This window comes from Helicoverpa armigera, chromosome 28 (genome assembly GCF_030705265.1).
Source record: "Helicoverpa armigera isolate CAAS_96S chromosome 28, ASM3070526v1, whole genome shotgun sequence".
Lineage (NCBI taxonomy): Eukaryota > Metazoa > Arthropoda > Insecta > Lepidoptera > Noctuidae > Helicoverpa > Helicoverpa armigera.
In genome coordinates, this window is record NC_087147.1 from 1801742 (window position 1) to 1816062 (window position 14321).

The 14321-nt window shown below is 36.7% G+C and overlaps 2 protein-coding genes across 2 annotated transcripts in view; both read left to right on the forward strand.

Annotated features, from left to right (window-relative positions):
- The window catches only part of LOC110381138 (nephrin), a 418561-nt gene that overhangs the window by 167491 nt on the left and 236749 nt on the right, over positions 1–14321 (forward strand). The gene's annotated exons all lie outside the window — the stretch shown is intronic.
- On the forward strand, positions 3292–5723 carry LOC126054533 (uncharacterized). The gene is made up of 2 exons (XM_049840552.2): positions 3292–3764; positions 4392–5723. The coding sequence occupies exons 1-2, from the start codon at positions 3581–3583 to the stop codon at positions 5381–5383; spliced, it is 1176 nt and encodes a 391-aa protein (XP_049696509.2). The 5' UTR covers positions 3292–3580; the 3' UTR covers positions 5384–5723.

Sequence of the window (14321 nt, forward strand, 5' to 3'; positions counted from 1 at the left end):
AATGACTAGCGGAGATGTTATAGCGCAAAATCTCGCAAAAATGCGGGTGTTTGTAAGACGAGGAACGTTATTAGCTCCGCTCTTAAACGCCTTCAATATTTTCAAAATAAAATCACCAATCAATCAAGACCAATCTTTGACAAGGTTTTATTTGACATGGAACCCGAATCTTTAGTTCTAGTAACTGATCATGCCTTTCACGTTGCTAGACCTACAAGAAGGCGCCTGACCTACCTTCCTTATGGCATCTCCGCTATCTTTCCTTCCTCCGTGGTTTTGAACAATGGTTGTAGGAATGACATAGTCTAACAAAGGTAGTAAAACAATACTTGGTGTGCTGGTAATTTATTCATGTGTTTGTTTTGTGTTTATTTAGCATGTGTGTTTTGAGAAAATACCCATGTTTGTTGGTGTTGTACCTATTTATTTACTTTTTGGTGCAAGATTAAATTATCAAGGTAAATATAATATTCAGTTGATGGTAACCATATAGTAGTAGTTTGGTACACAAATACTAAGAAAAGACAGACTTCTTTTATGTATGGGCGGAAAATACCTTTACTGGGAACATCCCCCTAAAATATGCATTTATTCGTTTTTCTGAAAACAACTGAAGAAGCCTGAAATTTCCAATAACAAAACGTTTTGAAATCTGAAGTTTCATCGATTTCCTAAAACAATAGATTCTTCATTCAACAGATTTTATCTCAACAATTTCCATATTTGAAAAAATATATGTGCACCATATTATTTGATGATAGAAACAAGAACTGCTTACGGCACTATTTGAACAATCAACCTTGTGTGATTAGCATAGAGTACATATTTGTCTTACAGTTATCGAACGGAAACTTCTGTTGATCTTAATATAATAGGATATCCTTAAGGCAAATATCTTATTAATAATATCATGATATTGTTATCTTTAATTTGAATATTATATTGAATCGTGCGTAGGCAGGTAATTAACTTGTTGACTGTACTTCAAGTAAAATGAAGCTGGTTATAATTAGATTTAAGACACTTATCTATATACAATTCTCATTGCACATAAATCATAATAGAGACTTATCATCTGCCTAGCCTTTTTCCAACTATGTTGGGGTCGGCTTCCAGTCTAACCGTATGCCGCTGAGTACCAGTGTTTTACAAGGAGCGATTGCCTATCTGACCTCCTCAACGCAGTTAACCGGGCAACCCAATACTCCTAGATAAGACTGGTTATCGGACTTACTGACTTCTGAATATCAAAAGGATGTTCAATGACAGCCGGGGCCTACAGTTTAACGTGCCATCCGAAACACAGTCATTGGTATCTAAGATATACATACTTCGAAAGTACATACAAACCTAGAAAAGTTGCATTGGTACTTGCCTGACCTGGAATCGAACCCGTGCACTCATACTTGAGAGTTTGGTTGTTTATCTAGGCTACCATGACTCCTTTTACTTTTAGTTCATTAATACATTTATTTAATCCACTTTCGAAACCAGTTATCACAATTTAACTTTAAGAAGACCACCACAGATCTCGCAAAATTATGATAAAGTATTAATTACATAATACAACCGAAAAGCATACACAACCAACATGGGAGCCTTCATAATTTTTGTCCGTTCATTAAGCGTTAAATTTTCAGGAAATAAATCCGTACAGTTACAATGTAATAAGCGTTTATCATGTCCGATGCAGCTGCATTGCTGAAACGTATGAAATACATAATCAGTTTACGTTAGCCGTACTTTTCGGGACTTAAACCTCATCTGTGAATGCGAGTAAGCCTTTTTAGACCGACAACATAAACGTGTTTCATAAAACTACTGTTTGCTTTGAATATTGAAAGTGAAAATTAATAGAGAACTGTTTTAAGAAAACTTAGGTTTATATTGTTCATGGACTTGGTACTACAAAATCTTAGCATGGTTTATTGACCACGTTTTTTGAAGCGACGATAAAAAAAGAACGGTTATGATCAACCACAACAAGCTGCAAGTGGTGTCATCTATATAAAGCGAAAAATGGGCTATCTAACATTGCAATTATCGGATATCTGTGGAGGTCTAAGGGGGAGGCCTATGTTCAGCAGTGGACGTCCATCATTGGAATAAGTTTTCAAATTGGATCAGTAATTTCCTAATATTAGCAGCGCTTTCTATCAATTCTGAAATACTGCGAAAGGCTGCAAGCCTTTGTGCACGAATCGCGTTGACGAGAAGGTACTATTATTTTCGTGAACAATTTTGGCAGAATCTCAGAACCATATCAAAAAAACACCGAATGAATATTTAAAACACGGTGCAACTTTTATTAATATGACGAAATATCTAATTTATCTTTCATCAAATCCGTGCCATCTTAAATAACCCTGTCTATATTCTATCCACGACCTGTATATCCTACCTAACAGCCTATCCAGGTAACAGCATAGTTCTGCCTGTCTCATAACGGTAACAAGTATGCCGTCTATACGTCGACGATTTATGATCTCGCAAACTGCCTTCCATGCATATATCCTACAATGCAGCTCTCTTGTGAAGATTTTAATGGAATTTTTGTATGGGATATCAGGTATTGGGGGATAGGTTTTGAAGATTTTTTCGGGGTAAGACCGATGTTTGATGATTTTTAGGTATATATAGTTCATTGGATAAACCAATATACAAAGGTATGACATGAGTATATATGGCAGCTGACAGTAATTTGCAAAACTCGATAAGAATTTTTAGGAGTAAATAATTAAAATATACCATTTAATTACGTGTCTACTATCCCTCCCCAATGCAGACCCTTTGTAGCAGAATTCATTCACACTTGGCGATTTCCCTTATGAGCTTGTTAAACATGAACCCCAAAAAAAAAAACAAGCTTTATCCTATTAACACCACTAGGTCGCTAACTTGGCACAGAGTCAAAAAAAAGAAAAATACAGGACATAGTTATTTGCCTTACGGTCTCCAAATAGCTTAGTACTTGAAATACTACATCATGATCAAAAAGCTTGTAAAAGCCACTTAAGCGAAAAGGGGACATCGGATTCATAAGTATGGATTATGTCAATAGACTTCCAATATTGACCATTTTATATTGACCTCTGGTATCCCGAATTCAGCTATTAAAACTAGCTTGATGTTAGTACGTATGATAAGATGCTGGTTGGTTAATGGTTTATTTTGGCTTAGCTATACGGTTTCAAAATCTTTTCTTTTATCCCAAATTTGACTTACTCGGCGGCCTGGCGTAAGCATATTTTTGATACCATTTACTAAATAAATAAATAAATGTATATACGTATATAACCCGCGCAGATAGAGAATAGATCTGAAAATGGCGTCCGCTCGCATGCGTTCTCGCTCACTCTTTATCGCTGTCTATACTCACACAGTGTAGTACGCGCTACAAAAAAATAATCAGTCAGGATTCGCTTTGCACGCTACTTGACGCACTCCGAGTTATCGTTAAATTCGTTCCGTTTTGTTGTTTTTGTTGAGTTTCATTGTTATTTGTTTGCGTTACGTTTGATTGTTATTTATTTTTGTTAAGTTTTTGTTACGAACGTTGACATTTTGTGATTGATTGACAATGGCTTCACGAAAACGTGGCAAGATTCTTCACAGTGATGCACGTCAGATTGTTTACAACGTGATAAAATACTTTGACGACGAGAAGAACTTGGAGCGTTATCATCCATTAAAGTACAGCGCCGCACGCGCAGCGATGGCGACTAATTTATCGACGGCTACTATATCGAGAATAAAGAAAGAAGGTAATTACATGGTACTTACACATTATTTTACGCAGTTGCTTTATGGGCGTGACCAAGATAGATAGATATAGTTATTTGTTATACAAGAGTGCAAAGTTGCTTTTTAATCGCGTGCTCAATTTTGTTGACCGAGCAAGCGAAGGATTCTAAGATTCTAAAAAATTAGAATCCTGAGCGATAGCGAGGGAATGCACCTATTTAAAAGCTCGGTTTTAAAATGTAATCAATCTAAAATCTTAATTTTTAAAATCGATCTAAAAACAAGAAAAAATAATAATTTCATCCCACCTCATAGACAAAATTACCTACTAAATGCAAAGAATGAAAATGGCGTGCGCATATTCGTATCAAATTAAAAAGAAGTACCTATTAAAATTGATTTATTCAATAACTCAGTTTAAAAATAATATAAGGTTAATAATCGATCTAAAAACAATAATAAAAGTTAGGTACTTAATTAGATGAATCATTATTTTAAGCAGTAGTTTATTTGTTTTATAATTATGTATTTGTTTAAAAAGTCTTATCAAGATTGTCACAAATGGAGTCTTGTACACGATGTTCTAAATTCAAATCAGCTCTATAACGATAACTGACAGTAATAGTAATATTTTACTCTTATTCCAGGAAAACTTGCAGAACAAACCAACACCAAGATCCGTACGCCGAATAAGGGCAGAAAAGGCAAAAATAATACGCGTGTCCCCATGGGCAGCTTCGATATTTGTGCCATTAGAAATATTGTTGCCTCAATATACGACGTTCGAAAGGAGGTACCTACGCTGAACAAGATTCTGGCGTCAGCAAGAGCTGATTTAAACTATAAAGGCTCCAAAACTACATTAAGAAAGATTTTAAAAGAAAAGCTCGGATTTCAATTTAAAAAATGCCGCCAGAACCGAATGGTGCTCATAGAACGAGAAAACATAAAAGCGTGGCGAGTTAAATATTTACGCCGCATCCGACAAAATGATGCCATGGGTGTGGAAAAAAAGAAAGTAGTATATATGGATGAGTCGTGGATCCATGCCCATTATACTGTCAGCAAGTGCTGGCAGTCATCCACCGATAAAGGCGTTCGCAAAAATGATAGTCCCGGACAAAGGTGGGTGATGGTTCATGCCGGCTCAGAGGATGGGTTTGTGGAGGGTGCAGGATTATTATTTAAAGCTAAAGCAAAAAAAGGTGACTACCATGACGAGATGGATGGTAATAATTTTACGAAATATTTAAAAGAAAAACTAATACCAAATCTGCCTGAAAACTCCATTCTCGTCATGGATAATGCATCCTACCACAGTATGCAGGTGGATAAAGCGCCAACGACTGCAACCCGCAAAGCGGACATAAAGATATGGATGCAGGAGCACAATGTCTCATTTGAAGAAGATTGGACAAAAGCAGAGCTGCTCATGCAGCTAAAAAAGCATCGCCCAGAGAAAAAATATTTGGTGGACGAACTTCTCCGTGAACATGGCCATGAAGTCCTCAGACTCCCTCCTTACAACTGCGACCTGAACCCGATAGAACATGTCTGGAATTTAATAAAACAACGGGTCGCAGATAAAAATGTGGAGCAACACGAAAATAAAATTGAGGAGTTCACAAAGAGGCCATAGCTTCAATTACGCGAGACGACTGGAAGAAACAAATAAACCACATAAAAAAAGTCGAAGAAGAATACTGGAATCGCGATGTAGGTAGGGAGAGTGAAATAGAAGACTTTATTATCAGTGTTGGTATGAACAGCGACAGCGAAGATGAAAGTGACGATTACGAAGACCAGGACTGTGAAAGTGACCAGTCCATGGAGGATAATAATGAATTGATGGAGGGAATTGAACCAATTATGGGTTCAGATGACCAGGATACTGCTGGACCAAGCGGTTTATAAAACTTTGTGTATGTATGTGAAGTGGTATTTATGTAATTCACAATTAATAAAGACAAATTTAAAAATCTAGTGATATTAATGTACCCTTGCTCCTTATTTATTTAATTAATATTTTTGTCATTATTTCTACTATTATTAATTAATAATATATAAAAATAATCATAAACTTATAACAAAGTCAATAAAAATCGATGTTTGAGAACTTGTTTTGCCAATCGTACCATGAGTACCCGCCGCCATTTATAAATCTATTCTCTATCTGCGCGGATTATACTCATATTATAAAGCTGAAGGGTTTGTTTGTTTACTCGTACGTTCTAACCTCAGGAACTACAGGTCCGATTAACAAAAATATTTCAGAGTTAGACAGCCCATTCATGGAGAGAGGCCATTACCACCCTCGTACGGGATAATAGTTCTTACGGGACACGGGTGAAACCGCTGGCGGAAGGTAGTTTACAAACTTCTAAAATTGAAGGCTCACATCTTTTCTCTATAAAATGAAGTCTCTGACCCCAATAGACAACACAGACAAATGATGAGGAAGATCAATTTAGATTTCCAAGTACCCCCATAAAACTGAGATCAACATGCTTGTCTGTTCCTACAAAAAACTGCCTGGAACATGTTTATAGCGTAGCCAGAACTATTGGCATGTTACCAAATAGACGCTGATTTCTGATATATGTCTGTATCGTCCTGCCAAATGTTTTTATGGAAACCATTAGACCAACCGTCTACCAATTACTTGGAAAGATGTTTACTATTAAGAGCGTTTTGTTAATGGAATGTTTGAAGAAGGTATTGTTGGTGTTCGTGATTTAAATGATGTTCAGGATATCATATTATGACCATCTCGTCATGACGAGTTCCTCTATGTTTTGGAAGGCACGTTAAATTGGTGGGTCCCGGCTATCCTTTTAAGATCTTCGGCAGTCGTTACGTGTCAGGACTAGTCCTATCAAGGATTATCGGGTTTCCCAGGTAAATGTGTTGAGGAGATCAGATGGGTAGCTTCATGTAAGTGACCGGTGCACAGATGTATCCCTGTAGATTAGAAGCCTCGTGGAAGCATCGTAGTAGGAGGAAGATGATGGCCAGGATTTTTTATAATTATATCATCAATAATCCTGTGACCAAAGGGTTATCTAAAAGACTTCAAAAGTTGTCATAGATTACATAATGAGAATTAAACATCATGGTATATTTAGTAACTAAGTTTATCCACATTGACCACCAAAGATTATAAACCCCATTTTTCAAAATGACCCCCAGCATTTTTCATTGATCCTTTATCCAGCTGACCACACAGCAATAAGCTCTCCAATATTCATAAAACCGAGTCCCTGACTAAACTCTAAACATTTTTGGGAGCCTTGGGTCTTTGCCAAAGGGGTCAACTTAAACTGGACCTCTCTGAATATCGCTAAAGGACCAGCGTAATTTGAGCTATGCAAAAGTTTGTTCCGCTCACTTCTGAATTGGATTGTCCGAAATTCCACTTTGGCCTATACTGGGTCTGAATTTCAGCAACTTTATGTACAGAGGTTCTGATGTTGCTGTTAAAGTTTTAATTCTGGGTTATGTTAGATCTTTTGAGCTTAATTTTAATGCTGGCTGTAAAGTTGAGATACCTTATTAGCATGTTTTAGTTTTATATGAGGAAGTGTAGGTAATGTAGTTTACAATAAATAGAATCAACTAAATGGCTTGAGTCATGAGCTCGAAAATCCTGACACGTCACACTGTTATCTCATCTCTCGTAAAACTGGAAAAGGCTGAACCAATTCATGTAAAATATCTATAAGAATCACCGCTAAAACCCCCGGCTTTATTTTAAAAAATAGTTCGCACATCCGTTTAAGAGCCATGGGAACAGGGCAGGAAGAAGAAGGTGCAACAGACAAACAGACACACAGGTCAAACTTATAGCACCCTTTTGAGTCAGTTAAAACACCTGAAATCCCCAAAATTCACACTTTTTAAACCACATAAACTAAAATATATCTACACACAGATATCCATGTTTAGTAACTCGGTCATGAAACTTTGCATCGCTGAAATTATTGCAGCCGTTTGACTCTGTCAGAAGCACGCATATTATTTGCAGAGATTCAGGTCATTGACTTTCAGGACAGGCCTTTATTTTGTACTAGCTGGGCCCCGCGGTTTCACTTGCGTACTGAGAAATAACTTCTCATACCTGGATAGTAAATAGCGTCGTGTACCTTAAAAGGAAATGTAAAATTGTTAACCCATTAAGTATACCTACAACGGAAACAATATTATATCTAACAATATTAATTACAACTTAACTATCCAATCCCGTCTCTGAATACGACGAGAATCAGTCTACACACAAACACACACACACATAACATTGCAATCATACTGCAGGAATCCTGAAAAAAGAAAACTATAAAAAACTACTTTATATTTTGGGGTCCAAGCTTATATCCAAAAAAATCCTACTTACTATAATCGGCCTTACATTTTATGGACCAAGTTCTAAATTTTGAACTCTACGCTGTCTTTTAAGTGTAGTTTCATACAAAACTACTTAAAAACAATCACATATACTAACTGAAACATCTTTCAGAATACAAATCCTAGAGCAAATATCCAATCCCATTCTTTGAAAATGCGACAAGGATCAGTCGGAGGAAGAAAAATAGCGGAGATGCCATAAGGAAGGTAGGTCAGGCGCCTTCTTGTAGGTCAAGCAACGTACGGTAGGCGTGATCAGTTACTAGAACTAACGAGGCGTTCGGTTTCCTTATCAAATCAAAACCAATCTGTCAAAGACCAATCCGTCTGTCTGGTTTTTGGAAAAGGGCGACAGGTGCCACCCAAAGAAGGGCGGAGCTAGTAACGTTCCTCTACCCCTGAACACCCGCATTTTTTCGCGGTACTTTCTTACGAGATTTTGCGTTATGACATCTCCGCTAGTCATTTTATCCTCCATGGCTCATTCACACACACAAACACAGAGATTTGTAACAAAATAGAATCCGTCAGGCTTATCGATACCAAACGTTTATGCGATCGATCATCGTGGTCTTAGAAGTGAAATGGGCTATTTCGGTCGGGAACCACATTGCAAGGTGGCGTCTTGTGGTTCGTAACTCAATTGTGAGATGGTTGGGCCAATGTTGGTGGTTGGGACAAATGTTTGCTAGTGTTTGTGTGACCTCAAAGACCTGTATTTTTTTTTTCATTTATTGAAACTGGCTTCCTTGTGACTTTGGTCTAAAATAATGGCTTAAGACTTAAGATCAGGAAATAAATTCAAATAAACTTCTGGCCAGTTGCACCGGTTACTGATAAAGTGTCTGATGAAGTGGCGATCAGGAACTTATCTGACAGATAAACTATAACTTTTGGTTTCACAGGTTTCGGATGGCAATATCTAGCAGAAATTATAAGTAGCCTTTTTCTGTCAGATACCATTAACTATCAGACAACTAACTGATACTTTGTAGGTAACCAATGAAACCGGGCCGAGTTGTACAAAAATATAAGCTTCTACGATTTTGTTTCCTTTAGATATGTTTTTACTTTTAACCCATAAATATATATAAAAACGTAGCAAAGACTAAGCGTCTCTTTCATAAATAAAATAGGATTTACTTCGCAGGTCATTCTCAAACAATGCAGTTTTTATTCGGTCCAATAAAAATGATTTAAGTTCCCAGCTTTATTTAATATAAATCTGTTTACCGGTAAAACTTGCAATTTGGCAGACGCCCCAAAAATGTTCAGTTTTACATGTTTTTTACACAGCGGTATTTAAATTTATAGTAGGATGATTAAAAGTTGCTGTCATGCTAACAATATTCATTTAGGGTTATTACTCCTATTCAATTTTAATATATTATCCTAGTTTTTAAGTTAAGGAAAATAATTAAGTTATCAAAACTTTACAAAAACACGCAGGTAGTCAGAAGCCAGTAAGTCTGACCACCAGTCTTACTTAGGGGTATTGGATTACTCGGGTAACTAGGGTATGCTGGTGTTTTGACCTCATACATAAATGAATATATTCATAATCTTAAGTAGGTATAATAGGTTAAACATCAAAGTTTACCTGTACTATCAAGGATTAAAACCAGAAATAATGGTCCCTTATCATTTGTAGTTTCAGAGGCAGTATATTAATAACCATCATCTTCCTGCCCTGTTCCCAAGTCATTTGGGTAACCAATCTCAAAAACACTAAATATACTCAAAAATCAATTCCAAATTACCCTAAACTTACAATTTAAATCACTTCAAACAAACATTGAACTCATTACACGAAACATAATCCTGAAACTCCCAAATAAGACAATTTGATATACCAATTATTTTGAAAGGGGGCCTAAAGCACCCATTGCGACGCACACGCCAACTTTTGAAGGGTTAAAACTGTTTTGAAACTCCCGAAATTTGACGTAAAAAGTTTTTCGAGATGTCATTTACATACCTTTTGAGAGCATTTTGCGTATTTCTCATACATTTTGGTCTTTATAAAGGCAATCTTTACCTTTTGTTTTAGACTTGATTGCTGTTCTCTTAAAGGAATATGGTTTTGAGTGTTTCTTAATCTTTTCTCGTGTGTTTATTTGCTATTTTGGTTGTAATAGCTTTTGTAAGTGTGATTCTTACTTTGAAGCACTCCATATCTTAAAATGGATCATTATTGCCAGATTTCCCCAAAACATCGACTGTATAAGTATTATCAAAATACATAGTTCAAGACTATCATCATCTTACCAAGGAGTATGTGGTTGCCCGGGTAACTACGTTGAGGAGGCCAGATAGGCAGTCGCTCCTTGTAAAACACTGGTTCTCAGCTGCCTCCGGTTATACTGGAAGCCGACCCCAACATTGTTGGGAAAGTCTAGACAGATGATGAAGACATAGAGAATACTATATTACTGCGAAGTTTTATTAAAATAATTCCCATCGTTTACGCTTGAGGAAGTAACAAACATACATTCATATACGAACTTTGGCCTCTATAACATATGTAGTATGTATGATATATGGTAACCCAAGCCCCATATCGATTGATGGTAACCATAATACTATCAGTTTCCTATGGGATTCGCTTTGGAAACAAATGAACAATGCTGGCCAGCGGTCCCTTCTCGATTCTCATGTTAGAGCATTTCGGTTTATATGAGCCGTAAGGCTGTGTGTGTTTGTCAGCGATTTTATAAACGGTTTAGGTAAGATAACTTATATTTTTGATATGAGTAAGTTTTACTACAGAATTGTAATCTGAATGAATAAAAACACTACTCTGTGCAACGACGAACCGTTATTTTTTTAGGTGGAAAGTCATCCCAGCTATGTATGCAGCTTGAGGGAATGTTAAGAGGGCTATCACAAATTTTCGCGAATTTAAACGTTTTATACGAGTTTTGATGCTTTGGATATAGTCACAATAAAAAAACAAAAATAAGATTCAGAAAGTTTGATCATTTATCTTGAAAGTGTATTAAATAAATATTTTAATTTGTCCACGTACATCAGTAAAATCTTTGTCTCTGCAAAGGATGTTTCATAAAATGTTGCTTTTGGGTATCTTTTGATGCTTCGGTACTCCGAGGATATAGCAATTTAACCATTTATAAAAATGTTCAAGATACAACTATATCTTGTATTTGGAAGTGCTTAAATCAATTTATTACAATTCATACAGTATTACACCAAAAATAATTCTATAAAACTGAGAGTTACTGACAATTTTCCGTACGAAACTATATTTTTTATCTATGAAAGTATAATCCAAATTCAAATAAAAAACATTTAATAATTAAGGTGGTATTGTTATAAAGCTTGAAAAAAAAAATTGGTCTATTTAAAAGTAAAACAATATTTTAAAATAATTTTTGTTTGCAATGCAAAAATCAATATAAATCTTGTGACGCGCGGTGTTCAACTTTAGTCAGCGCCAGGCGCTTACCGAGGAGGGACGTATCGCTCGCTGTTGCGCCGCGTAAACTCGCCGGAGTTCGAAAAATATAGCGCAACCTACGCATCTAACACGTTTTGATACTAGTGAGTTTTATTTTATTTATTAGTTATAATGATCTGATTGAAATGTAATATACATAAGTATTAGGCCATGATATTCTAATTCGAAAATGTTATAGATTGGGTTCTCTTTTTTTGATGTTGGTTATAAAGCAATATGTACGTAAATGTCATCGTCGTTAGTTTCGCTGTTGCATAATAATGTAATTGGACTTCTTTGATTCTTGCAGGATAATGAAAGCATATTTAATTCAGACTATCAGACTCAATTGAATACCAGTACAAATAATATGGTAAGTATTTTTTGTCACCCGCAAAAGGTATACGTGACATATTTGTTTTAATAAACTATCTACATTCCTAGTCTTCATTGTTGCAGGAAAATGAAGATACAACACATGGAAGACGAATTATAGATTTTAGTTTTTTTTATAAATCAATTACTTATAATTGATAAACATGGTGAAAAGTTTGGTTGTCGATTAAATAATTTAAAAATTGTAAACGATTACTTGTTTATTGTAACTCAATCGAGCTATTCTAGGTTATAAAATTCATCGGTACAAATAATATTTCATAAACTATAAAAACAATAAATTTTTCGGAAAAAAGTGGCAAAGTCTCAAGTTTGTTTGTGCCGCGTGGCGGTCCGCAGGTGTGCGTTGCGTATTTCACTAGACGCACACATGCGCAAGTGCTGCCGGCTATCGTCTAATTTACCTACAACTGAGCAATTCGATTTTGTAATAGCGCTCTTAAGTTTATATTATTGATGCGCGTGGTAGCGATTTCAAAATGAGTTCGTATTGCGGTCTCAGTGTTTCCTCTGTTATGATTTGCACAGATGCATTCTGGAGATACCCAGGTTTTTTTATTTGCCGGGGAAAAATACTCAAAACTATCTATGTTTATGTCGAGGCAGGCCAAGTGGTACTTTTTGTGACATTTCTCCTTCGAACATTCCATATAAGTATTATCGAACAAGCTCCGCAACCGTTAGGCATTGTTATTATTTCGACGGTTTTCAAAAATCAAATATAAAAAAAAAAACAAATAGTGTGAGTAACCGTCCCACTACACAATACGCTGCTGTGCGACAAAGACGAATTATTAGTTGCGCGCAGCCCGTCTCTGTTACTCGCGGTGAGGAAGAGCCGACCTCAGCGCATTAGACAGAGATGAATTATTTGCGTTTCGCAGCCTGTCTCTTTTACTCGAGGTGAGGAAGAGCCTTCCTCGGCTAACGCACCGTAAAAAAGTCACTAATTAGTTCACTCCATACTTATTGCAAAACTGTCAATACACATTAGGTTCTATTATTACATACAGTAACACACCTTAAATTGGGTAAAACAACAAAAAACACGTCCGCACTAGAGCACGTAGGTGCGTTGCATGTTTTATTATAGGTACTATATTTATATTACCTATATTACACTACACTACTGTATTTACTACTATGTTTATTTTACACGCAACACAAATCCTCAGCGGCCGATTGTGTAAACACCACAGGCCACGCTGCGCCACGATTCCTTTGAAATGTGCCCAAAACACCGACAACTCCCCGATTGCACGCCACGATTGACAATTGTCCGCCATCATATAGATACCAATACCCCCTGTACACAATGTTGATGGCGTGTAGTGGCCACGCATGTGCATTTGTTTACTGGGGGCTTAATAGATCCCTAAACGTATAATGCTACTGCTCCACCTGCGTCTTAACGCGTTAAATTTTGGCATTACGCAGATGTGGCCAACGTTTTAATGTCAATTTATACTAATGGCAATATAAATAGCATTAAACGTTAAGCGATAACTCGGGTGTCGGTTTTTTGGACGCAGCAAAGGGTTTTAGTGCGTAGCTTATAGCGCTAAGTGATGTTGGCTACATTAATGCCATCTCATTGCACGCATGCAAGGACGAGTGTAGATACTTTGTTTAAGTTGTAACTGCATTTTACGAGCACGATAATGGAATGGTCAAATGAGAAAGCTTTAGTTTTTAGAATTATTTTGTGTGTCTGAGTTTAATCTCTTTAATGTATGTTAACGCGTTACTTCATGAGGGATTAACAATTTGCGTAAGTGTAGCCAACACGCATTTTTAATGCTATAAGTAACGTGTAGTTGGCCATTGACATTAACGTTAACGCTAACGCAGGTGGAGCAGGAGCATAAAAGAGAGCGTTCACGCGTTCCACGATCATGCTTGTGCTCTCTGTCTCACATTGTATCTAGAAACTTCGTTCACGCGCACCGCTAGCGGTACGGTAACGTCGGTAACTAGTCCGAACGCGGCGTCCAGTAAGAACGCACGTCGTTTTGTTGCGTTCCAAGTTTTCATCAACAATGCCTGTGTGGTCGAAAGATATGATAAAATTAATCGGGCTGATTAGAGAAAGGAGATTTTTGTATGACGTGACACACAAACATTACAAATGCCACCGTTTGATGAGAATCGAGGCATGGAAGGAAATCACTCATGAAATGGGCTCCGGCAGTGGTAAGTGATACTACTTTTTGTAACAGCGCCATCTAGGTGTCTATCATGTGAAAGTTTACGTCCGTGGAAATAACAAGTGCATTTGTGTGTTGGGCACAGAGTACATTAATATTCATAACTAGCTGATCCC

Coding starts and splice junctions, on each gene's coding strand:
- LOC126054533 (XM_049840552.2), top strand. CDS start 3,581: ATGGCTTCACGAAAACGTGGCAAGATTCTTCACAGTGATGCACGTCAG. Junction 3,765..4,391: donor ATCGAGAATAAAGAAAGAAG/GTAATTACATGG, acceptor CTCTTATTCCAG/GAAAACTTGCAGAACAAACC.